The sequence below is a fragment of the Oncorhynchus gorbuscha genome, linkage group LG03 (assembly GCF_021184085.1).
Source record: "Oncorhynchus gorbuscha isolate QuinsamMale2020 ecotype Even-year linkage group LG03, OgorEven_v1.0, whole genome shotgun sequence".
Classification (NCBI taxonomy): domain Eukaryota; kingdom Metazoa; phylum Chordata; class Actinopteri; order Salmoniformes; family Salmonidae; genus Oncorhynchus; species Oncorhynchus gorbuscha.
Window position 1 is genome coordinate 26,686,809 of NC_060175.1, and position 24,894 is coordinate 26,711,702.

The 24,894-nt window shown below is 41.0% G+C and overlaps 1 protein-coding gene and 1 pseudogene across 2 annotated transcripts; both read right to left on the bottom strand.

Moving 5' to 3' along the window:
* Positions 1-2,606: 2,606 nt before the first annotated feature.
* On the bottom strand, positions 2,607-24,228 carry LOC124029505 (green-sensitive opsin-4-like). Of its 2 annotated transcripts, XM_046341201.1 has the most exons (6): positions 23,790-24,228; positions 23,438-23,606; positions 23,137-23,302; positions 22,803-23,042; positions 22,549-22,679; positions 2,607-3,193 (listed from the first exon to the last, which is right to left on the bottom strand). In XM_046341201.1, exons 1-5 carry the CDS (start codon positions 24,151-24,153, stop codon positions 22,578-22,580), a joined length of 1,041 nt encoding a protein of 346 aa, XP_046197157.1. In that variant the 5' UTR covers positions 24,154-24,228; the 3' UTR covers positions 2,607-3,193; positions 22,549-22,577. The 2 variants fall into 2 exon arrangements, with proteins under 2 accessions (XP_046197157.1, XP_046197152.1); XM_046341196.1 differs by lacking the exon at positions 2,607-3,193 and having other exon boundaries at positions 21,968-22,679.
* Positions 3,178-4,945, bottom strand: LOC124029525 (annotated as a pseudogene).
* Positions 24,229-24,894: the final 666 nt, after the last annotated feature.

A 24,894-nucleotide genomic window follows, 5' to 3' on the forward strand; every position in this document is an offset into this window, starting at 1 on the left:
GGCAGCGCAGGAGAGGAGAAAGGCTCTGGCTGTGCTAAACAGGCGGGAGACTCCGACAGCGCAGGAGAGGAGAAAAGCGCTGGCTGCGCTAAACAGGCGGGAGACTCCGGCAGCGCAGGAGAGGAGAAAAGTGCTGGCTGCGCTGAACAGGCGAGGCGCACTGGAGGCCTCGTGCGTGGTGCTGGAACTGGTGGTACTGGATCGAGGACACGCACAGGAAGCCTGGTGCAGGGAGCTGCTACCGGAGGACTGGTGTGTAGAGGTGGCTCTGGATAGACCGGACCGTGCAGGCGCACTGGAGCTCTTGAGCACCGAGCCTGCCCAAGCTTACCTGGCTCGATGCCCACTCTAGCCCGGCCAATAGGAAGGGCTGGTATGTGCCACAGCTGGCTCTGCACCCGCACTGGAAACACCGTGCGCTCCATAGCACAACACGGTGCCAGCCCGGTCTCTCTAGCCCAACGGTGAGCACAGGGAGTATGCGCAGGTCTCCTACCTGGCATAACTATTCTCCCTTCTAGCCCCCTCCCAATAATTTTTTGGGGGTGACTTTCGGGTTTCCAACCGCGTCGCCGTGCTGCCTCCTCATACCTGCGCCTCTCCGCTTTAGCTGCTTCTATTTCCTCCTTGGGACGGCGATATTCTCCCAGCTGCGCCCAGGGTCCTTTTCCGTCTAATTCCTCCTCCCATGTCCAAATCTCCAAATGGTGCAGCCTCTCCCACTGCAACTGCTCTTCACGATTAACAGGGAGAGTAGGCTCAGGTCTGACTCCTGACTCAGCCACTCTCTCTCTGCGCTTTCCCCCGTTACTTTCGGTTTTTGCTCTGTATAGCCGTGCTTTCCTTTTCGACTCCATACGTCTATAGCCCTCTTCGCATTGCTGTAGGGAATCCCAGGCGGGCGCCTGCACTCTCTCTGGGTCGGCCGCCCACCTGTCGATTTCTCTCTGGGTCGGCCGCCCACCTGTCGATTTCTTCCCACGTAGTATACTCCATGCTTCTGCTGTCCATAACGTCCTCCTTTAGATCCTGCCAGTTCACACGCTGCTCAGTCTGTGAGTGGTGGGTGTTTCTGTAACGTAGTTAGTCTGTTGAATGAAGAGAGTCAGACCGAAATGCAGCGTGTAGGTTACTCATGACTTTAATGAAATATATCGCGGTACATGAAATAACGGAATAACGAAAACAACAAACGAAACGTAAACTAATACAGCCTATCTGGTGACTACTACACAGAGACAGGAACAAACACCCACAAGTTACAACGCGAAAGTCAGGCTGTCTAAATACGGTTCTCAATCAGAGACAACACAAGCACCTGACTCTGATTGAGAATCGCCCCAGGCAGCCAAGCCTAACTAGACACACCCCTAATCAACACAATCCCAATTACTACAAACCCCAATACAAAACACAACATATAAACCCATGTCACACCCTGGCTTACCCAAACATATACCAAAAACACAAAATACAATGACCAAGGCGTGACAGTTAAACCTCTGTAAAAAGATGCTTACAATTATTAAAAGACAGTTACGGATACAGTTATCCTGTGTGTGTGTATCCTGTGTGTGTGTTTCTTTTCTCTCCTTCTCCCCTCACAGGTGAAAATCATCACTCCCCAATCAGTCAACAATCAATCATCAATCAGAAGACCCACCTCCTCCTATTTCCTGACCTATCACAGTTCCTTCCCCATGGTTTAAAAACCCCATCATTTGTTTGTTCAGTGCAGCTCAGCTCAATCTCTAGCTCAATCTCTCTGTAAATGCCATGTCTGTAGGTCTCTGTGTTTCTCTCGCTTTGTATCTTAACCTCTCTTTTGTTTAAAGCACCTCCAAGCACTTTGTCATCACCTGTGAGTATTGTTTTTGGTTATGGTGTTTGTTTGTCTCGTGGGAAAAGGGAAACCAAGACAAGTAGCCCATGGGCATACACTACCCGTTGAACTTTGTTAAATACACTAGGTAGAACTGACCACCCACTGTATTTTTGGTTAGTTAGTTAGCTGTTAAAGTAGGCTAGTCTAAGGGGTGTGTTTTTGTATATTTATTGTTTCTTTCCTTGGGTCCAGCTCAGCCCCTTTTCCTGCTCCCCCATTACCGTGTTTTATAAATAAACCTAGAGACAATTTCTGTTGTCGTATTTCGTTCACACTTTTACTTTGTCACAATAATAATTTGCATGAGTTATGTTACGGGTCTCATTACCATCCCCCCTAGACTGTCGGGCCAAAAGGGATTCGTAACAAAGACAAAAAAAGTTATTGTAATTGGGTTGAATTGTGTTTGGGAAATAAATATAGATATGGTTACCAAAAGGTAGTGATAATATTGAATTAAGTTGAGAAATTTCTCGCAGCTAAAAAACTGCCAAGATACCAATGTTTTTGGACAAACTATGTCTTCAAAATTGTAATTTTGACAAAAATCCTGATTATTTCCAGGGATACACAACATTATAAAATATATGTAGAAAACTGATTTTCCTAATGGAGTGATGCTGAATGCAAAAAATGGCTCAACTCTCCCCTTACTACCCACTGAACATGAATGAAGGTAGGATTGGAAATCAGTTGTCAAATGAATATCACAACAAAGAAGTATTTGTTATTATATATTTATTTATCTAGTACCACAATTGTTTGTTATTTATAAAATATTTACATTAAATGATGACACATGCCAGCAAAATAATTGCTATCCTCACAATAACATAAAAATACAATCTCGTGATCCAATCTCAACTACATTGAGTGACACCGTGCCGAATGACGCAGTGTTAGTGAAGAGAGGTTTTGCGTAATATCTCGTGTTCCTTATGAACTGTAGAAACTAGGTTGTGTCTTATTGTTGAGTTTGCCTTTAGATGTTACCATCGTAAATTATAGCCCTCCAGTTGGGAAGTTGTCTCTTGACTGAGGTGAGAGCAAAGAGAACAATAAATTGTTTTTTTTATTAGATGTCAATACACTGCCCTGATTCTGTCACAACCTGCAGTAAACTTATAATAAAAACTCTTTACATCAGTTCATTTTAGGAATCTATGCAGCAAAATGCAGTTCTTGAGTTTGTTCTGGAGTCCAATTGCTATGAATAAATTAAATAATCAGCACATAATGTCCAATTCGTAGAAGTCTTCAAAAACAGTTCATGTATTGTACAGAATTAGACAAGGGTAGAAATCAGAGTGCAGGATGAGGGGAAAGTCTCTATGCAGGTCCCACAGAAGACACTTCTGTCTTGCTTGCTGACACAGACGTCTCCTCTTCTTCTGCTTTCATCCCTACAGCAGCCAGCATGCAGCCACGGAACTGGGAGGGAAAATAATGAAAAGCAATGAGCATAACACATTAAACAAACAATGCAATATGTTGCTGCTAGGTCAAACTCAAAGAGTAAGTAGAAAATGTAAAACATGTATAGAGAATGAAAAGAAATGGGCATGACAAGTCAAAATACATTTAACAAAAAATCTGTTCTAATGCTGCTAGGTCAAACTCAGTGTTCCAAGTAGAGAGAAAAAATGGCTGTTACCAACCTGTTTGTTCATCAGAACATAGATAATGGGGTTGAACAAAGCTGAGCTCTTGGAGAAGAAGGCAGGTATAGCCATGGACTGGGCACTGAAGGCAATTCCTTTGTTGAAGAAGATGTAGGCAGCGAGGGTGGCATAGGGGGTCCAGGCGATCATGAAACCACAAACCATCAGGATGCACATACGTGTCACTTCCTTCTCAGCTTTCTGGGTAGATGCTGAGTCCTGCTGGGAAGCTGCAGCCTGAAAATTAAGATAATCAAGACATCAGAGTGGAGAACTATCCCCTACATTGTACACAATATCCACTATGTTGAACAGCTAGATAAATGTTGTTGTTGTAAAAAGCTGCTTACCGCCTTGACTGTGAGGACCAGGCTTCCATAAGTGAAGGCGATCATACAGACTGGGATGATGAAGTGGCAGGTAAACATGTAGATCACATATGATTCATTGTTGAAGCCTTCGGCCAAGGTGTAGTAGTCAGGTCCACATGAGCATTGCATGCCCTCTGGGATGTACCTAAGAGAAATAGAAATGCACAATATTATCATTGTGTGTGAGTGAGTAGGATTGGTGATGGATGGAGCATGACTTGAATACCATGTGAATAACATTTTATGTTACTTTAATGTTTCTACACTGGTTACAGCTTACCTGGACCAGCCAAAAAGTGGGGGAGCAGCACAAGCCAGAGCAGCTATCCAGGTGAATGCCACACCAGCACCAGCGTGGGAGGCAGTGAACGTGAAGCTGCCCATGGGCTTGCAGACCACAATGTATCTCTCGACAGCCAGCACTACCAGAGACCACAGGGCAACCTCACCTGGGGAATGAAACCACAATCTGAAGTCATTTATTTTAAATCAAATTGATTTATTTCAGTTCTAACTTTGAGTACAGTACATTATTTTAAATCAGGTTAAACTGAAGTAGATTCCCTTGTATTTGTTTTATTTCTTACCTCCAAGTGTAGCCATGAAGCCCTCAATAGCACAGCCCATTGGCCCAAAGATGAAGTAACCATTAAGAGCAGATGTGATGGTGATGGTGAATCCAAAGAGGACCATGATCATTCCAGCTGCAGCCAAGTTGACCAGGATGAAGTTGAGGGGTTGCCGGAGCTTCTTGTTTGTGGCTGTGACGTACAAGGTCAGACCGTTGATGGGGAATCCAAAACAGATCAGGAAGAATACATGTAGACAGCAAGACCATAGTATTGCCATGGAGGCGCCAAGTAGTACTGTTGGTATAGAAAAGGACTCCTTACAAGCCCAGTCCTGTTGGACATGGGGATGTAGAAGTTGCTTCCTTCTGTGCCGTTTTGCATCTTCGCTCAGTGGATATCCAACAAATGCAAGAGAAAGACAAGCTGAGATCTGATCTGGCTGTCAACCTTGCCTGTGCTAGGTTGTCCAGGTAGGGTGGTTTATATCATTTTGGGTCCCTATGTCATTGGGTCTAAAATTGGCTAAATTGGCTTAGGAACTAATTTGTTAATTGATCTTAACCTCAGATAAAGGAAAGGGCTTATTGTGACTAAATAATCTAATTCAACTAATTAAAGAATAAAGATTATCACACTGACCTAGTTTTATTTACACCTGTTAGCAACTACAGTGCCTTCAGAAAGCATTCATACACAATAACTTATTCCACATTGTATTGTACAACAGACGGAATTCTAAATAGATTACAAAAAAAAAAATCTCACCCATCCACACACAAGAACCCATAATGACAAAGTGAAAATATTTTTTTTTTAAATGTCTGCTAATTTATTGAAAATAAAATACAGAAATCATTTGGGGTCACTTAGGAATGTCCTTGTTTTTGAAAGATAAGCAAATTTTCATCCATTAAAATAATATCAAATTGATAAGAAATATAGTGTAGATATTGTTTTTATGGAATATCTACTTAGGCGTACAGAGGCCCATCACTAGCAACCATCACTCCTGTGTTCCAATGACACATTGTGTTAGCTAATCCAAGTTTATAATTTGAAAAGGCTAATTGATCATTAGAAAACTCTTTAGCACTTATGTTAGCACAGCTGAAAACTGTTCTGCTGATTAAAGAAGCAATAAAACTGGCCTTCATTAAACTAGTTGAGTATCTGGAGCATCAGCATATGTGGGTTCGAATTGCAGGCTCAAAATGGCTAGAAACAAAGAACTTTCTTCTGAAACTCATCAGTCAATTCTTGTTCTGAAAAGTGAAAGCTATTCTATGTGAGAAATTGCCAAGAAACTCAACGCTGTGTACTACTCCCTTCAAAGAACAGCGCAAACTGGCTTTAACCACAATAGAAAGAGGAGTGGGAGTCCCTGGTGCACAACTGAGCAGGACAACAAGTACATTAGTGTTTAGTTTCAGAAATAGATGCCTCACAAGTCCTCAACTTTCAGCTTCAATAAATAGTACCCGCAAAACACCAGTCTCAACATCAACAGTGAAGATGCAACTCCGGGATGCTGGCCTAGGCAGAGTTCCTCTGTCCAGTGTCTGTTATTTTGCCCATCATGATATTTTATTTTTATTGGCCAGTCTTAGACATGGCTTTTTCTTGCAACTCTGCCTACAAGACCAGCATCCTGGAGTCGCCTCTTCACTGGGTGTCCAGGGTGTCACCCTTTCAAAGCATTTCATGGCTACAAATGTGAGTACTACAAGGTGAAAGTCATTTAGACAGGTTACCTTGGCATTGTTGGGAACAATAGTTATGTTTGAAACATGTAGGTATTACAGACTGTTATCAGGGAGAGTTTGAAAATGTAATCTAAGACACTTGCCAGCTGGTCAGTGCATACTCTGATTATGTGTCCTTATAATTTGTCTGGTCCTGCGGCCTTGTGAATGTTAACCTGTTTAAAAGTCTTACTCACATCGGCTACAGAGAGCGTGATCAAACAGTCGTCCGGAACAGCTGGTGCTCTCACCCATGGTTCAGCATTGCTTGCCTCAAATCAAGCATAGAAGGCATTTAGCATGTCTGGTAGGCTCCTGTCACTGGGCAGCTCATGGCTGGACTTCCATTTGTAATCCATGATAGTTCGCATGCCCTGCCATATTCAATAATGAGTGTCAGATACGGTTTAGTAGGATTCTATTTTCATCCTGTTTTGATGCTTTGCCTGTTTTATGGTTGTCGGAGGGCGTAGTGGGATTTCTTATAAGCGTAAGGGTTAGTGTCCCGCTCCTTGAAAGTGGCAGCTCTAGCCTTTAGCTCAGTATGGATGTTTCCTATAATCCATGGCTTCTGGTTGGAATATGTACATGCGTTCACTGTGGAGGTGACGTCATAGATGCACTTATTAATGAAGCCGTGACTGATGTGGTAAACTCCTCAATGCCATCGGATGAATCCCGGAACATATTCCAGTCTGTGCTTGCAAAACAGTCCTGTAGTTTAGCATCCACAACATCGGACCACTTCCGAATTGAGTGTGTCACTGGTACTTCCTGTTTTGAGTATTTGCTTGTAAATAACAATCAGGAGACTAGAGTTTTGGTAAGATTTACAAAATGGAGGACTAGGGAGAGCTTTGTTCGTCATCTGTGTGTGGAGCAAAGGTGATCTAGAGGTTTTTTCCCCCTTCTAGTTGCACAGGTGAAATGCTGGTAGAAATTTGTCAGAAGGATTTCCTTCTGCAGGTTTTCCTGCATTAAAATCACTAGGAGCGCTGGCTCTGGATGAGCATTTTCTTGTTGGCTTAGTGCCAGCATCAGTTTGTGGTAAATAAACAGCTTCAAAAAATATACATGTAGATGAAATCTCTCTTAGTAAATGGTATGGTCTACAGCTTATCATGAGGTATTCTAAATCAGGCGAGCAGAACCTCGAGACTTCCTTCATATTATAGATCAGACACCAGCTGTTAGCTATAAAATAGAGTCGCACACTATAATAAACTCCCAATAATTTATTGGATAAAACGCTAGCATTTCAGCATCACTGTGCCTTCTTCAGGGTAATGTCTTGAATGCTTGAACCAGCTTCTGTAGACAAACCATGCAATTAGAACAGAGGGTAGAGGCAGTTTACAGTGCCTTCAGAAAGTATTCACACCCCTTGACTTTTTTCACATTTTGTTGTGTTACAGCCTGAATTTAAAATGGATTACATGTAAATATTGTCAAACTAGAATGATGTGTTTACACATTTTTTTTTAAATAAAAAATGAAAAGCTGAAAATGTATCGAGTCAATACATATTCAAATCCATTTATGGCAATACTAAATAAGTTCAGTAATAAGAATTTGCTTAACACGTCACATAATAAGCTGCATGGACTCACTCTGTGTGCAATAATAGTGTTAAATGACTACCTCATCTCTGATCCCTAAGTCGAGCAGTGGATTTCAAACACAGTCAACCACAAAGACCAGAGAGATTTTCCAATGCCTTGCAAAGAAGGGCACCTATTGGTATATGGGTTTAAAAAAAGCAGACATTGAATATCCCTTTGAGCATGGTGAAGTAATTGTTATTCCAAATGCTGTTACAGACTGAAATCAAATTGGATTAAATCCATTTTATTTCTGATTTTTAACAATACAAACATCCCCTGCAAAGATCCACCTGCTCACACCCCCATCTCCAGCGCCTGTATCACTCTTCAGCCACATAGCCTCAAACTGCACCATTTTGTTTATCTACATCGTCCACACATCTTTCAATATTTAAAAAATAAAGCGTTAGACCATTCCATTGTTTAAACGATGGAGGATTGGTTGATATCCCGTTTTTAATTGTTATGTCTACTCCCGCTCCTCCCCTCCTGCGTTCGGTGTCGCCGGTTTACTAACCACCGGTCCTGGGAACCATCATTACAAGCACCTGGCTTTCATCATTACGCACACCTGGACTCCATTACCTCCCCTTTATCTGGCACTCCCAGGTGGCATTGTTTCTGTTTTTCATGTCTAGACGCTTCTCCTACGTTGTGTCGTTCATGTTATTTGTTATAGTAAACTTACCACCTGCTTCTTGACTCCCAGTGGCTATGTTACATTAAGTATAAATTTTTTCAACAAGGTTTGAGAAGAAAAGGTAAGGTGCAACCCATTGGATATCTCACTGCACCCTCATATGCCATGTCTTGAAATATTCAGACAGACTGATTAAAGTAAATTTACATTGTAATACTTCTGACAGGAAACTTCTCCCATAACTTTTGGATTTCATAGCATTCCTAGGAGACATGGATTATTGCTAGTTTAACACTGAAGACATGATGTGCCTTTGTGCTGTAGAATTTGTGAATCTTACCATTAGTTTTTACTGGATTAAGTGTAAATTGTTAACTGTAATTTTGTTAGTTATGTTCCAACATTCCCTCCATCTTGTGCCGATATCAGTTATTTTAAGTCTCATTTGATTGGATTGGATTTTGTATAATTTACCTATCATGTGAATTTCCTTTTCTGACTCAAATAGGATTCATATAAGTTTGCTCTGATGTCCAAAATATTTCAATTGGAAATGTGTTAATATGAAACCTTTAAGGTGCATGTATTTTAAAATATCTCCATTGGTCAGTCCAAAATTCTGTCATAGAATTAGATATATTTCCTATTACCAAGTAATTTATGTTTTCATGTCATTTTATGCCATTAGTTAGTTAGCCCTGGGTATCGAGTTGATATTTTTCCATGTCTGGAAGGTTAAAACCACCCTCTGACTTGGAAAGATGTGATACTTTCCTTTTTATTCTATGAGTTGTATTTGCTCATGTCTGTTATGACCGAGTATACTTCTTTAAAGAATGTCTTCAGTGGAGTCATTGGTATTACCGAGAATAAATATAAACACAAGGGGAACCATGCCATTCTGAAGAGGTTTATTCTACCTGTAAGATTTATGGGAAGATTGTTCCATTTAAATAGATCTGCTTTCATATTGTTGAGTAATGGGATAACTTTATCTCCTAAATATTTGTATTTTGTCGTCAATTATTAAGCATCCTAAGTATTTGATATTTTTTGTGGTCCACTTAAAGGATTGCTATAGATCATGAGTTATGCAATTTATTTTTCCGAATTTGTATGTAACTAGGAAAGTCAGTTAAGAACAAATTCAAATTTACAATACAGCCTTCACCAGCCAAACCCAGACAACGATGGGCCAATTGTGTGCCACCCTATGGCACTCCCAATCACAGCCGGTTGGGATACAACCTGGATTTGAACCAGGGTGCCTGTAGTGACACCTCTAGCAGTGAGATGCAGTGACCTAGACTGCTGCACCACTAGGGAGCCATTCGGGAGCCTATCCTTAATATTTTGTGTTTTCTTTCATGTTCATTTTATATCCTGAGATTCTGAAAATATTGTTAACAAGTAGGGCATTGAGTATTCAATATTGGTCAGCAGTGGAGACTGCTGAGGGGAAGACGGCTCATAATAATGGCTGGAATGGAGTGAATGGTATAAAACACATTTTACTGAGTTACGGTTCATATAAGGTAATCTGTCTTTAGGACCTAATCTATGGATTTCATATGACTGGGAATACAGATCTGCATCTGTTGGTCACAGATACCTTAAAGAAAAAGGTAGGGGCGTGGATCTGAAAACCAGTCGTTGGCTGTGTTTCCAAAAAGACACACCCTCATCCACTTACCCTCGCCCTATGCCTTTGGGGGTATCCCCGCAGCCATATTTGTTGTTGGTCTAAATGATTAGCCAAGAAAGGAAAGTTTGCAACGTAAAACCCTCAGCTCTTGTTTTTAATGGAGTTTGCGAGTACACAATTATGTTCACTTCGTGGCCTGAAATGCCCCATAATTCAATTTGCAATGATTGTACATCCGCTAAGAAAGGTACGCCAAAACTTAAAACCTCACCGTAAATGTGGAGGGACGAAGGAGTGACAAATTTTCGGGCAAGGGCAGTCCACTTAAAAATCATTCATTCCTCCTTCGCCCCTTGCCCTACTTGTGTAATATAATAATATAATAATATATGCCATTTAGCAGACGCTTTTATCCAAAGCGACTTACAGTCATGTGTGCATACATTCTACGTATGGGTGGTCCTGGGGATCGAACCCACTACCCTGGCGTTACAAGCGCCATGCTCTACCAACTGAGCTACAGAAGGACCACTCGTCAGACGTCATGATACGTCATCAGAAGTGTCCACTTAATTTGAGGGCTGAGGGAAGAGAATGCATGGCTGAGGGAAGTTTGGAATGCATCCAGTATCTGGTGTGACCACAATTTGCCTCATGCAGTGCGACACAGCTCCTTTGCATAGAGTTGATCAGGCTGTTGATTGTGGCCTGTAAAATGTTGTCCCACTGCTCTTCAATTGTTGTGCGAAGTTGCTGGATATTGGCGGGAACTGGAACACATCATACACGTCAGTCCAAATCATCCCAAACATGCTCAATGGGGGACATGTCTGGTGAGTATGCAGGCCATGGAAGAACTGGGACATTTTCAGCTTCCAGGAACTGTGTACAGATCCTTGCGACATGGGGCCGTGCATTGTGCAGGTGATGGTGGCTGGTGAATGGCATGGTAATGCGCCTCATGATCTCGTCACGGTATCTCTGTGCATTCAAATTGCTATCGATAAAATGCAATTGGGTTTTTTTCCACTACTTATGCCTGCCCATACCAAAACACTACAGCCACCATTGGGCATACTGTTCACAATGTTGACATCAGCAAACCGCTCGCCCCCACAGCGCCATGCCTGTGGTCTGCAGTTGTGAGGTCAGTTGGACGTACTGCCAATTTTTCTAAAACAATGTTGGAGATGGCTTATGGTGGAGAAATGAACATTACATTCTCTGGCAACAGCTCTGTTGGACAGTAGTGCAGTCAGGATGTCAGTTGCACGCTCCCTCAAAACTTGAGACATCTGTGGCATTGTGTTATGTGACAAAACTGTACATTTTAGAGTGGCCTTTTAGTGTCCACAACACAAGGTGCACCTTTGTATTTGATCATGCTGTTTAAACAACTTCTTGATATGCCACCCCTGTCAGGTGGATAGATTATCTTACAAAGGAGAAATGCTCACTAACAGTGATGTAAACAAATTTGGGCACAACATTTGATAGAAATAAGATTTTTGTGCATATGGAACATTTCTGAGATCTGTTATTTCAGCTCATGACCAAAAATGTACAAGTTGCATTTATATTTTTGTTCAGTATAGTATGAAATGTTACGTTTGGTTGGTATGCATTCATTTGTGGTTGTCCATCACCCATTTTTTATATGTTACGAATTACAATTCATATTATATGTTGTGAATTTGCAGAACGCACAATATGTAATAAATTTGCACAACATACAATATGTTACACATTTTTTAAACATATGCTATGGGTTAAGGTTAAGGTTAATGGAAGGGATAGCTAAAGAGGTTAAGGTTAGAGTCAGGGGAAGGGTTAGCTAACATGCAAAGTAGCTCAACAGATATAAGTAGTTGAAAAGTTGCTAATTAGCTTAAATGCTAAAGTTGTCCGTGAAGAGATTCAAACTCACAAACCTTTGGGTTGCTAGACATTTGTGTCACCCATCTACCAAGACCAACCACCCTACCCAAATCTTTGCCTTAAATAACCATCTGTCTTATGTAACCACACCAGAGTGTCATACTAATGTGAGTGTCCCGGATTTACATTTACTTTGTTAAGTCTATGTGACCAGGCTGAGGCCACAGAATGCATGCATCCAATAAATTTGGTCAGGAAATGTCCACATTATTCTCACATATTTTGGAATGTAATACAAATTAAAATATCAATGCATTGTCAAGGACCCCCCCTCCCCACAAAAACAACAAAACATTTTTGTTAAAGTAGTAATTGGAAAGAAACTAAACTCCAAAATGTCATAGACTCATGAGAATAATTCTTAAGGGTAGGATGATATATTTAACGTATTTAAGGACACAAATAGCTTAGAATGTTCTGAGCATCTGTAACCTTGCTTGTCTTTGAAGAGGATGGCAGAGTAGAGAGAGGGCTGCATTCCTGCGGGATGTCCACGAGACATGCAGGTTAGTGATGTGCAGTTCACGAACGATTTGTTATTTTTGAACAAATCTTTTAACTGACTCGAGAGTCATTATTTGTTTTTTCAGAGTGCCTCGTTCACTTTAGTCAGTCATTTGATCTCCTGGAAGCAATTAATTTTACATCAGGAATAATACGCTCCTCCGGCACAGCGAGTCCGGATCACGACCAGCAACAGTTTGTGGGCAAGGAAAGATTGATCATGCTGCGGGCGAAAAATACTTGTTTAGAACTGATAATTGATAGCATGGTGCAATAAGGAATACAGTTAATTTATTATTGAATAGAACTGATAATTGATAGCATGGTGCAATAAGGAATACAGTTAATTTATTATTGAATGTTACGATAGACACAACCAAAACATACACAGCCTCTCTGCTCAACAAACTCAAACTAGAGAACAAAATCATCTAGGGTGCTGCAGTTGGAGAACGATATTGTGGGTATCGCTCTCGTGACTGAACGATATTGTGGGTATCACTCTCGTGACTGAACGATATTGTGGGTATCACTCTCGTGACTGAACAATGTTGTGGGTATCACTCTCGTGACTGAACGATATTGTGGGTATCACTCTCGTGACTGAACGATGTTGTGGGTATCACTCTCGTGACTGAACGATATTGTGGGTATCACTCTCGTGACTGAACGATATTGTGGGTATCACTCTCGTGACTGAACGATATTGTGGGTATCAATCACAAATGGCAGGTCCAATAAGCCCCCTATGGTGAACGACATGCGAACAGGAGACTTGTAGAATCATGACTCTTTCAAGTTTTCAGTTCCGAGTTTGCTGGTAAAGGGCCCTGCGTGCTCTGGGCATTACTGACTCAAATTTATTAAATGAATCCACCGATTCATTCTTTTGACTGAATGAGTCGAAAAGATCTGAGTCACTAAAAAGAGGCGAACTTCCCATTACTACTGCGGGTCCTGACAGATATACTATCATTGCGACGGGGTCAGCATTTTTCATGATGCGGTTGGAAGCGAGCGTTCACACAGACACTTTTGGGATCAAAATATGTTAGTTGTCCCGCAGATTATTTGGAAACCGGTCTCCCTGGATCTTCATTTTCACTAAATATTGATTACACATTTATTTGTCTCTGCATGCAAATCGTCCTCCTGAAAGGTATGCTATATCCTATATGCCACACCTAGCTCAAGAGAAAGTGCAAGTGTCTCCTCTCATTCTGGCTGCTTCAAGTTCAGTAGCCATACTGAAGAGATCAGGTTTGTGTGTGGTCTCAATTAAATAGAGTAGGTTAAATAAAGCCTATGTATGCATGGGCAGAGAAGCATGGGGCAGTTATCTTTCCAAGAAAATTTCATTCTTAAATAAGATTAGGCTATAGTTTATTTCATTGCCTACAAATAAATATTGATCGCCCTTATTTGTCTGTCTGAAATTCATCCCACTCTTAAAAGGTAGGCTATAAAACATATCCAGAGAGGATGAGTGAAGTGAGAGGGATAACTAAGCCCACAATCTGTTTTCTTCATCAGGTGCCAATTTAGATTTTTTTTTCGCTCATCAAGCAATATTTTGTAGGGAGGTCAATGAGAGAGTGTCAAGATTGGTTAACAAAAAATGTTATGGCTTATTTTCAAGGAGTAGCTTTTTTTGATAGAATCGAAGTTTTTGTAGTGATTAGGTTGTTACCGGTGTACTGATGTAGATAGGACATGTGACATCCTGCCAACTTTGAGAAAAAACACTTTACTACCACAGCCACAAAGTCATAAAGCCTGCATATTTATGTTTTTTACAATTTATCTTCTTAAAATTGTATTTTAAACCTCAACCACACTGCTAGCCTTGTGCCGAACCCTAACCTTAAATTTAAACCAAAAAGCCATTTTTATTTTCAGGAATTTTACAAACCTTTACAAATAAAGAAAAATGGTGTCTACTTTGAAGAATCTCAATATAAAATATATTTTGATTTGTTTAACACTTTTTTGGTCACTACATGTTTCCATATGTGTTATGTCATAGTGTTGATGTCTTCACTATTGTACAATGTAGAAAATAGTAAAAATAAAGAAAAACCCTTGAATGAGTAGGTGTGCCCAATCTTTGACTGGTACTGTAGGTCAATCAAAATACTAATCCTAATACTGTGTTTGTGAATGATGTCTGAGTGTTGGAGTGTGCCCATTTGACCCAGAAAATATAAAAAACTATCGGCCTATATCGAATCTTCCATTCCTCTCAAAGATTTTAGAGAAGGATGTTGCGCAGCAACTCACTGCTTTCCTGAAGACAAAACAATGTATACGAAATGCTTCAGTCTGGTTTTAGACCCCATCATAGCACTGAGACGGCACTTGTGAAGGTCGTAAATGACATTTTAATGGCATCGGACCGAGGCTCTGCATCTGTCCTCGTGCTCCTAGACCTTAGTGCTGCTTTTGATACCATCGATCACCACATTCTTTTGGAGAGATTGGAAACCCAAATTGGTCTACACGGACAAGTTCTGGCCTGGTTTAGATCTTATCTGTCGGAAAGATGTCAGTTTGTCTCTGTGAATGGTTTGTCCTCTGACAAATCAACTGTAAATTTCGGTGTTCCTCAAGGTTCCGTTTTAGGACCACTATTGTTTTCAATATATATTTTACCTCTTGGAGATGTTATTCGAAAACATAATGTTAACTTTCACTGCTATGCGGATGATACACAGCTGTACATTTCAATGAAACATGGTGAAGCCCCAAAATTGCCCTCGCAAGAAGCATGTGTTTCAGACATAAGGAAGTGGATGGCTGCAAACTTTCTACTATTAAACTCGAACAAAACAGAGATGCTTGTTCTAGGTCCCAAGAAACAAAGAGATCTTCTGTTGAATCTGACAATTAATCTTAATGGTTGTACAGTCGTCTCAAATAAAACTGTGAAGGACCTCGGCGTTGCTCTGGACCCTGCTCTCTTTTGAAGAACATATCAAGAGCATTTAAAGGACAGCTTTTTTCCATCTACGTAACATTGCAAAAATCAGAAACTTTCTGTCCAAAAATGATGCAGAAAAATTAATCCATGCTTTTGTCACTTCTAGGTTAGACCACTGCAATGCTCTACTTTCCGGCTACCTGGATAAAGCACTAAATAAACTTCAGTTAGTGCTAAATACGGCTGCTAGAATCCTGACTATAACCAAATAATTTGATCATATTACTCCAGTGCTAGCCTCTCTACACTGGCTTCCTGTCAAAGCAAGGACTGATTTCAAGGTTTTACTGCTAACCTACAAAGTATTACATGGGCTTGCTCCTACCTATCTCTCTGATTTGGTCCTGCCGTACATACCTACACGTACGCTACGGTCACAAGACGCAGGCCTCCTAATTGTCCCTAGAATTTCTAAGCAAACAGCTGGAGGCAGGGCTTTCTCCTTTCTCCTACCCATGTCAGATACGCAAACTCGGTCTCAACCTTTAAGTCTTTACTGAAGAATCATCTCTTCAGTGGGTCATATGATTGAGTGTAGTCTGGCCCAGGAGTGGGAAGGTGAACGGAAAGGCTCTGGAGCAACGAACCGCCCTTTCTGTCTCTGCCTGGCCGGTTCCCCTCTCTCCACTGGGATTCTCTGCCTCTAACCCTATTACAGGGGCTGAGTCACTGGCTTACTGGGGCTCTCTCATGCCGTCCCTGGAGGGGGTGCGTCACCTGAGTGGGTTGTTTCACTGTTGTGGTCATCCTGTCTGGGTTGGCACCCCCCCCCCCCCCTTGGGTTGTGCCGTGGCGGAGTTCTTTGTGGGCTATACTCAGCCACGTCTCAGGATGGTAAATTGGTGGTTGATGATATCCCTCTAGTGGTGTGGGGGCTGTGCTTTGGCAAAGTGGGTGGGGTTATATCCTTCCTGTTTGGCCCTGTCCGGGGGTGTCCTCGGATGGGGCCACAGTGTCTCCTGACCCCTCCTGTCTCAGCCTCCAGTATTTATGCTGCAGTAGTTTGTGTCGGGGGGCTAGGGTCAGTTTGTTATATCTGGAGTACTTCTCCTGTCCTATTCGGTGTCCTGTGTGAATCTAAGTGTGCGTTCTCTAATTCTCTCTTTCTCTCTTTCTTTCTCCCTCTCGGAGGACCTGAGCCCTAGGACCATGCCCAAGGACTACCTGACATGATGACTCCTTGCTGTCCCCAGTCCACCTGGCCATGCTGCTGCTCCAGTTTCAACTGTTCCACCTTACTATTATTCGACCATGCTGGTCATTTATGAACATTTGAACATCTTGGCCATGTTGTGTTATAATCTCCACCCGGCACAGCCAGAAGAGGACTAGCCACCCCACATTGCTTGCTGTTTGGGGTTTTAGGCTGGGTTTCAGTACAGCACTTTGAGATATCAGCTGATGTACGAAGGGCTATATAAATAAATTTGATTTGATTTGACCATATAAAATATTGTGCCATCTAGTTCACTTAATATAAGGAATTTGATGTATAGTATTGTTTTTTACTTTTCACTTTTACTCAAGTATGACAATTGAGTACTTTTTCCACCACATACCTTGAGTAAATATAAAATCATATAATTTTACTCAAGTAAGATTTTGGGCTACTGGGTGACTTTCATTTTTACTTGAGTCAATTTCTATGAAGGTATATTTAAGTATGACTTATTTCTGGAAAAAGTAGCCATATTCATTCACTATAAAAAAACATGTAAAAACGTAGATGCTGAGGATATATGTATTTTGCAAGCACCAACAAAAGTTGACAATCCCAAAATACACGCAAAAAAATGGAAACCATCTCCATAATTAATAACAGGCGAATCCACTGACGCACAAGACCAATTATGGTCCTCATATTTTGTAGGAATTCTGAGTGAAGACTTTAAAGTTGTTCTGGCTGATACAGTGTATTTACAGGCAGTGAACTATCAACAGTGTCAGAATATCATCCTGAGTACCTGTGCTTTTACGCACGCTTTGTGGAGGTGGAGAAGCTATCTCTCCAAATACTGCATCTTAACAGAGTTGGAGAAGCCATAGATTTTCAAGCCGATTTAAGTCAAAACTGTAAATTTGTAAGTCGCTCTGGATAAGAGCGTCTGCTAAATGACTTAAATGTAAATGTAAATGTAGTGACATTAGCTAGGTTTCCATCCAATTGGTAACGTAACTAGGCCACTCGGGAACATTCAATGTCATCTTGGTAAGCAACTCCAGTGTATATTTGATCTTTTGTAGGAGGGTATTGTCCTGCTGAAAGTTGAATTTGTCTCCCAGTGTCTGTTGGAAACCAGACTGAACTAGGCTTTCCTGTAAGATTTTGCCTGTGCCTAGCTCTATTCTGTTTATTTTTGTCCTAAAATAAACTCCCTAGTCCTTGCTGATGCAGCCACCACCATGCTTGAAAATAAGACGAGTGATACTCAGTGATGTGCTGTGTTGGATTTGGATCAGTTTTAGTTTTGTGCCTTATTTCAAACAGGATACATGTTTTGACATGTTTTAATTCTGTACAGGCTTCCTTCTTTTCACTCTGTCATATTGTGGAGTAACTACAATGTTGTTGATTCATCCTTAGTTTTCTCATAACAAAACCATTAAACTCCGTAACTGTTTTAAAATCAACTTTGGCCTCATAGTGAAATCCCTGAGCAGTTTCCTTCCTCTCCGGTAACTGAGTTAGGAAGGACACTATCTTTGTAGTGACTGGATGTATTGATACACCATCCAAAGCCAAATTAATAACTTCACCATGCTCAAACGAATATTCAGCGTCAGCCTTTAAAAAAAATACATATATATATATATATATTTTTTTTTTAAACATCTACCAATCGATACCCTTCTTTGCGAGGCATTGAAAAACTTCCCTGGTCTTTGTGATTGAATCTATGGTTGAAATTCACTACTCGATTGAGGGACTACAGAAATTGTATGTGTCGGGTAGAGAGATTCAAAAATTATGATAACTACAATTATCAAACAATGAGTCCACTTCTTATGTAATTTGTTATTATTAAGTACAGTTTTACTCCTGAACTTATTTAGGCTTGCCGTAACAAGCGGTTCAATATTTATTGACTCAAGACATTCAGCTTAGAATTGGTAATTCATTCTGAAACGGTTCTACAAACAACATTCCACTTTGACATTATTGGTTATTGCGTGTAGATCAGTGAGTAAAAGGGGTGTGAATACATTCTGAATGCACTGTATGAATTTGAGGGTGGTTATGTTTCTCCCTCAGCTTTATAGCAAATCAGTGACAGGACAGATTTTTGTCTGAAAAATAATTAAACAAGTTTAGGACTGTGGCTTTAAAACTATCATGTCAAACTCATGAACTGTCATTCTTTACATTCGTAGCTTTGACTTTAAGATTGGTTGCATTATTCCAGCTGCCCCTTTGCTGAGACTCAAACTTCATGTTGTGACATTAAATTGACAATTTGTTATCCTTATGTTTTGTTTTGACGATTTCAGGTGGAGAGATAGTCAAAGTCGTATCCACAAGAAAGGTCTTGCAGACCTTGAAAAATGAATTATGAATATATTCACATCCAATAAAAGCATTCCATACCTTTTATCTGATTAGAATGGAACTCACCTCATATTCAATAGCATAATCATTATTAGGCATACAGTAATTGGAAAGAACAGGGAAGAGAGAACAACTTTGGTCAGAAATTGCTTGTCGTATTGTAAGCATGATGGGACACCAATCAAGACCGTTGCTTAACCAACATACAGTGCATTCGGAAAGTATTCAGACCCTTTGACTTTTTCCACATTTTGTTACTTTACAGCTTTATTATGAAATTGATTAAATAGTTTTTTGCCCTCATCAATCTACACACAATACCCCAGATGGCACCGACAGAAAACTATGCAATTATTAGTTTTTCATGTATTGTTTCTTACATCGTTAGCCCAGAAAATCTAAAGTGTTATTACATAAATCTGAGAAGAACTATTGGATATAAAAGTGATGTCAACTTATAATCATTACGACCAGGAATACGTCTTTCCCAAAGCGGATCCTTTGTTCGGACATGCAATCTTATCCCAGAGGCCGACCCAAAACAACGGGGTCGCCGTGGGGGAGGCAGACGGAGCGGCCTACTGGTCAGACTCAGATGGCGAGCACACCATCCACCACTTCTGAGCATATTACTCGCAAATGTCCAATCTCTAGATAACGAAATTTGGGCACAAGTTGCTTTCCAGAGAGACATCAGAGATTGTAACATTCTCTGTTTCACAGAAACTTGGCTCACTCAGGATATGTTGTCAGAGCCGGTACAGCCACCCGGTTTCTTCATGCATCGCTCTGACAGAAACAAACATCTCTCTGGTAAGAAGAAGGGTGGGGGTGTATGCCTTATGATTAACGACTCATGGTGTAATCACAACAACATATAGGAACTCAAGTCCTTTTGTTCACCCAAACTAGAATTCCTTACTATCAAATGCCTACCGCATTATCTTCGAAGAGAATTCTCTTCGGTTACAGTTACAGCCATGTATATCCCCCCTAAGCAGATCCCTTGTCGGCCCTGAAAGAACTTCACTGGACTCCATGTAAACTGGAAGCCATACTGAGGCTCCATTATTGTAGCTGGAGATTTTAACAAAGCTAACCTAAGAACAATAATTCCCAAATTCTATCAGCATATCGAATGCGTGACAAGAGCTGGTAGCTTTCTGGATCATTGCTACTCGAACCTCCGTGAAGAATACAAAGCCCTGCCCCGCCTAGCCTTCGGCAAATCTGACAATAACTCCATTTTGTTGCTCCCACAAACAGTACAGCTATTCCCGAGTCAATCAAACAAGCAAAGCATCAGAATAGAGACAAAGTAAAGCCGCAATTTAACGGCTCAAACACGAGGTGTGTGTAGCAGGGTCTACAGTCAACCACGGATTACAAAAAGAAAACCAGCCCCGTTCCAGCATCGACGTCTTGCTCCCAGACAAATTAAACAACTTCGTTGCTCGCTTTGAGGACAATACAGTGCCACTGACACGGCCCACTACCAAAGACTGTGGGCTCTCCTTCTCCGTGGCAAACGTGAGTAAAACATTTAAACGTGTTACCCTCGCAAGGCTGCCGGCCCAGACGGCATCCCGAGACGTGTCCTCAGATTATGCGCAGACCAGCTGGCTGGTGTGTTTACGGACACATTCAGCCAATCTCTATCCCAATCTGTTGTCCTCACATGCTTCAAGATGGCCACCATTGTTCATGTTCCCAAGAAAGCTAAAGTAACTGAACTAAATGACTATCGCCCCATTGCACTCACTTCTGTCATCATGAAGTGCTTTGAGAGACTAGTCAAGGACCATATCATCTCCACCCTACCTGAAACCCTAGACCTACACCAATGTGCTTACATTTAAGAATGATGGAGGCCACTGTGTTCTTGAGGACCTTCAATGCTGCAGAAATGCTTTGGTACCCTTCCCCATATCTGTGCCTTGACACAATTCTGTCTTGGAGCTCATGGCTTGGTTTTTGCTCTGACATGCACTGTCAACTGTGGGACCTTATATAGACAGGTGTGTTCCTTTACAAAATGTACCACAGGTAAATTTACCACAAGTGGACTCGAATCAATTTATATAACATCTCAAGCATGATCAATGGAAAGAGGATGCCCCTGAGATTAATTTTGAGTCTCATATTAAAGGATCTGAATACTTATGTAAATATGTATTATTATTTTTTTTACATTTTCAAAGGAAAGGGAAGGCCCTTTCCTGTTTCAGCATGACAATGCCCCCCGTGCACAAAGTGACGTCCATAGAGGAATGGTTTTTCAAGATCGGTGATGAAGAACTTGACTGGCCTGCACAGAGCCTTGACCTTAAGCCCCATCAAACACCTTTGGAATGAATTGGAACACTGACTGCGAGCCAGGCCTAATCGTCCAACATCAATGCCCGACCTCACTAATGCTCTTGATTTTTTCACTAATACCCATGATTTTGGAATGAGATGTTCGACAAGCAGGTGTCCACATACGTTTGGTCATGTAGTGTAAGTGAAAGGCTTTTGTAACAGTGTTTCTTTAATTTGCATTGGAATATTTGCATTAGTGAAATGTTGGAGAGATTCAGATGTTGACTCACATGTATTGTTACATTGACAAGTCCCTCACATCTGTTAGAATGGCATTGATGCTGTAAAATGGCTTGATTTGAAATAAGCTGCAGTGACGGTGTTTTCCAGTAGCAATGCGCGGATGTTTCATGATCATTTTCAGCTTTAAGATCTACTGATTGGAAGTAGTGTATAGTTGCTGATAAGATGTATACTACATACTAGAATTTGTGAATTTGTGCTAATGAGATGTTATGATATTTGATGTGGATTGGAAATCAGTTGTCAAATGAAAATAATAACAGCAAAAAAGTAGTAGATTCATGCATGGATTTATTTATCTAGTACTATAATTTTTTGTTATTTATAAAATATATACAGGAAATGATGACAACAAAATAATTGCTAGCCTCACAATAACATAAAAATACAATCTCATGATACATCAAGACAAAAATGAGAGCTGTTCTGAGTTTCATCCAATTGTTACCACCTATGAGAGGCAAATCATCTGTTTGTTTTGGATGAGTATAAAATGTATGTCAAGTATATTTTCAACTACATTGAGTGACACAGTATGTGAGTGTATAGATTTGCCTTGTGAACTGGGTTGACTAGATTTTGTCTTATTGTTGAGCTCGGCTTAAGATTTCATCATTGTCAATTATAGCCCTCCAAACTATCCAACGGACTGTCTGTCGACTCAGGTGACATCATAGAGAACAAGAGATGGGTTCAGATGAATGTCAATACACTGCCCTGTTTTTGTCACTTCTGTGTTATCTGGAGTGACAGAGTCCAATCATTACAGCTCAAAACAGTATAATGTCCATTTGGTGAAAGTAGTGTCTTCAAAAGCAGTCCATGTAGAGCATCAGACAAGGGTAGAAATCAGAGGGCAGGAAGTGCAGGATGAGGGAAAGTCTCTATGCAGGTCCCACAGAAGACACTTCTGTCTTGCTTGTTGACACAGAAGTTTCATCTTCTTCTGCTTTCATCCCTACAGTGGCCAGCATGCAGCCACGGAACTGGGAGGGAAAATAATGAAAAGCACTGAGCATGACACATTAAGCAAACAATATATTACGTTGCTGCTAGGTCAAACTCGAAGAGTAAGTAAAAAAGGTTAAAACAATTATAATGTTCCCAACCTGTTTGTTCATCAGAACATAGATAATGGGGTTGAACAAAGCTGAGCTCTTGGAGAAGAAGGCAGGTATAGCCATGGACTGGGCACTGAAGGCAATTCCTTTGTTGAAGAAGATGTAGGCAGCGAGGGTGGCATAGGGGGTCCAGGCGATCATGAAACCACAAACCATCAGGATGCACATACGTGTCACTTCCTTCTCAGCTTTCTGGGTAGATGCTGAGTCCTGCTGGGAAGCTGCAGCCTGAAAATGAAGATAATCAAGACATCAGAGTGGAGAACTATCATTTTGTACATTTTGTACAGCTAGATAAATGTTTGTGTAATAAGTCACTTACCGCCTTGACTGTGAGGACAAGACTTCCATAAGTGAAGGCGATCAAACAGACTGGGATGATGAAGTGGCAGCTGAACATGTAGATCACATATGATTCATTGTTGAAGCCTTCGGCCAAGGTGTAGTAGTCAGGTCCACATGAGCATTGCATGCCCTCTGGGATGTACCTAAGAGAAATAGAAATGCACAAAATTATCATTGTGTGTAAGTGAGTAGGATTGGTGGTGGATGGAGCATGATTTGAAAAGCATGTAAATAACATTTGATGTCACTTCAGAATTCCTACACTGGTTACAGCTTACCTGGACCAGCCAATCAGTGGGGGAGCAGCACAAGCCATAGCAGCTATCCAGGTGAATGCAACACCAGCACCAGCGTGGGAGGCAGTGAACGTGAAGCTGCCCATGGGCTTGCAGACCACAATGTATCTCTCGACAGCCAGCACTACCAGAGACCACAGGGCAACCTCACCTGGAGAATGAAACCACAATCCAAAGTCAGTTACTTCAGTTCTAAATGGATTTAAATAACTTTTAGGACAGTCCTTTTAGTTCCAAATTGATTAACAATTACTTTGGATACAGTTTATCATTCATTTAAATCCGTTAAATCTATGTGGATTCTATAGGTTCTGTATTTTTGAAGATTTCTTACCTCCAAGTGTAGCCATGAAGCCCTCAATAGCACAGCCCATTGGTCCCCAGATGAAGTAACCATTGACAGCAGATGTGATGGTGATGGTGAATCCAAAGAGGACCATGATCATTCCAGCTGCAGCCAAGTTGACCAGGATGAAGTTGAGGGGTTGCCGGAGCTTCTTGTTTGTGGCTGTGACGTACAAGGTCAGACCATTGATGGGGAATCCAAAACAGATCAGGAAAAACATGTAGACAGCAAGACCATAGAATTGCCATGGAGGCGCCAAGTAGTACTGTTGGTATAGAAAAGGACTCCTTACAAGCCCAGTCCGGTTGGACATGGGAATGTAGAAGTTGCTTCCTTCTGTGCCGTTCTGCATCTTTACCCAGTGGATGTCCAATGAATGCAAGAGAAAGGCAAGATGAGATCTGATCTGGCTGTGAACCTTTTGCCTATGCTAGGGTGTCCTGGCAGGGAGTTTTATACCCTTTTGGGGCCCTATGTCATTGGCTAAAATTGGCTGAATTAGCTTAGGCGGGGTTGTTACGAGCTAATTCGTTAATTGATCTTATCCTCAGATATTAGGGAGTGGATTATAACACGTAATCACTGTGGATTTTGTCTAACTCATCAGGGAATAAAGATTATCACACTGACCTTGTTTAAACGTTTGTTTTTTATTACTATACCTCTGTAGGATAATGTAACTAAGTATGGATGGGTAGTCTATAGCTTCTGCTTGCACCCAGTTACCATGTAAGCGTTTTTTCAGGACACGTATGTTTGAACAGTGTTCAAATTACTAAAACCAGACATTGAGTATGTAGTAAAAATATATATATTTTTTTATCATATCGTCTTTGAGAACTAGCAATCGGCAAAATAAAAACTAGACAGTCAGAGAGACATGAAAATTCCCAAAACAATGAATTTAACAGTTTTGATTTTGTTGTTATGCTTGAGCAAAAGAACACAGGATTAGCCATGGCAAAATGCATAGAAATGCAGGAAATTAGCTTCAAAATGGCAACATTTTTTCTCAGCTCCATCCAGAAATTACAGGAAATTGGCTTGCATTTTCAAAAATGTTTCTACTACGCCAAGATGTAGGCCTAATACA

Bases quoted from the DNA above. Each gene is read 5' to 3' on its own strand.
- LOC124029505 (XM_046341201.1), bottom strand. From the start codon at position 24,153: ATGCAGAACGGCACAGAAGGAAGCAACTTCTACATTCCCATGTCCAAC. The intron at 23,303-23,437 runs GTAAGCTGTAAC...TATTTCTCTTAG, and splicing joins CCACTGATTGGCTGGTCCAG to GTACATCCCAGAGGGCATGC. The intron at 23,043-23,136 runs GTAAGTGACTTA...CTTCATTTTCAG, and splicing joins TTGTCCTCACAGTCAAGGCG to GCTGCAGCTTCCCAGCAGGA.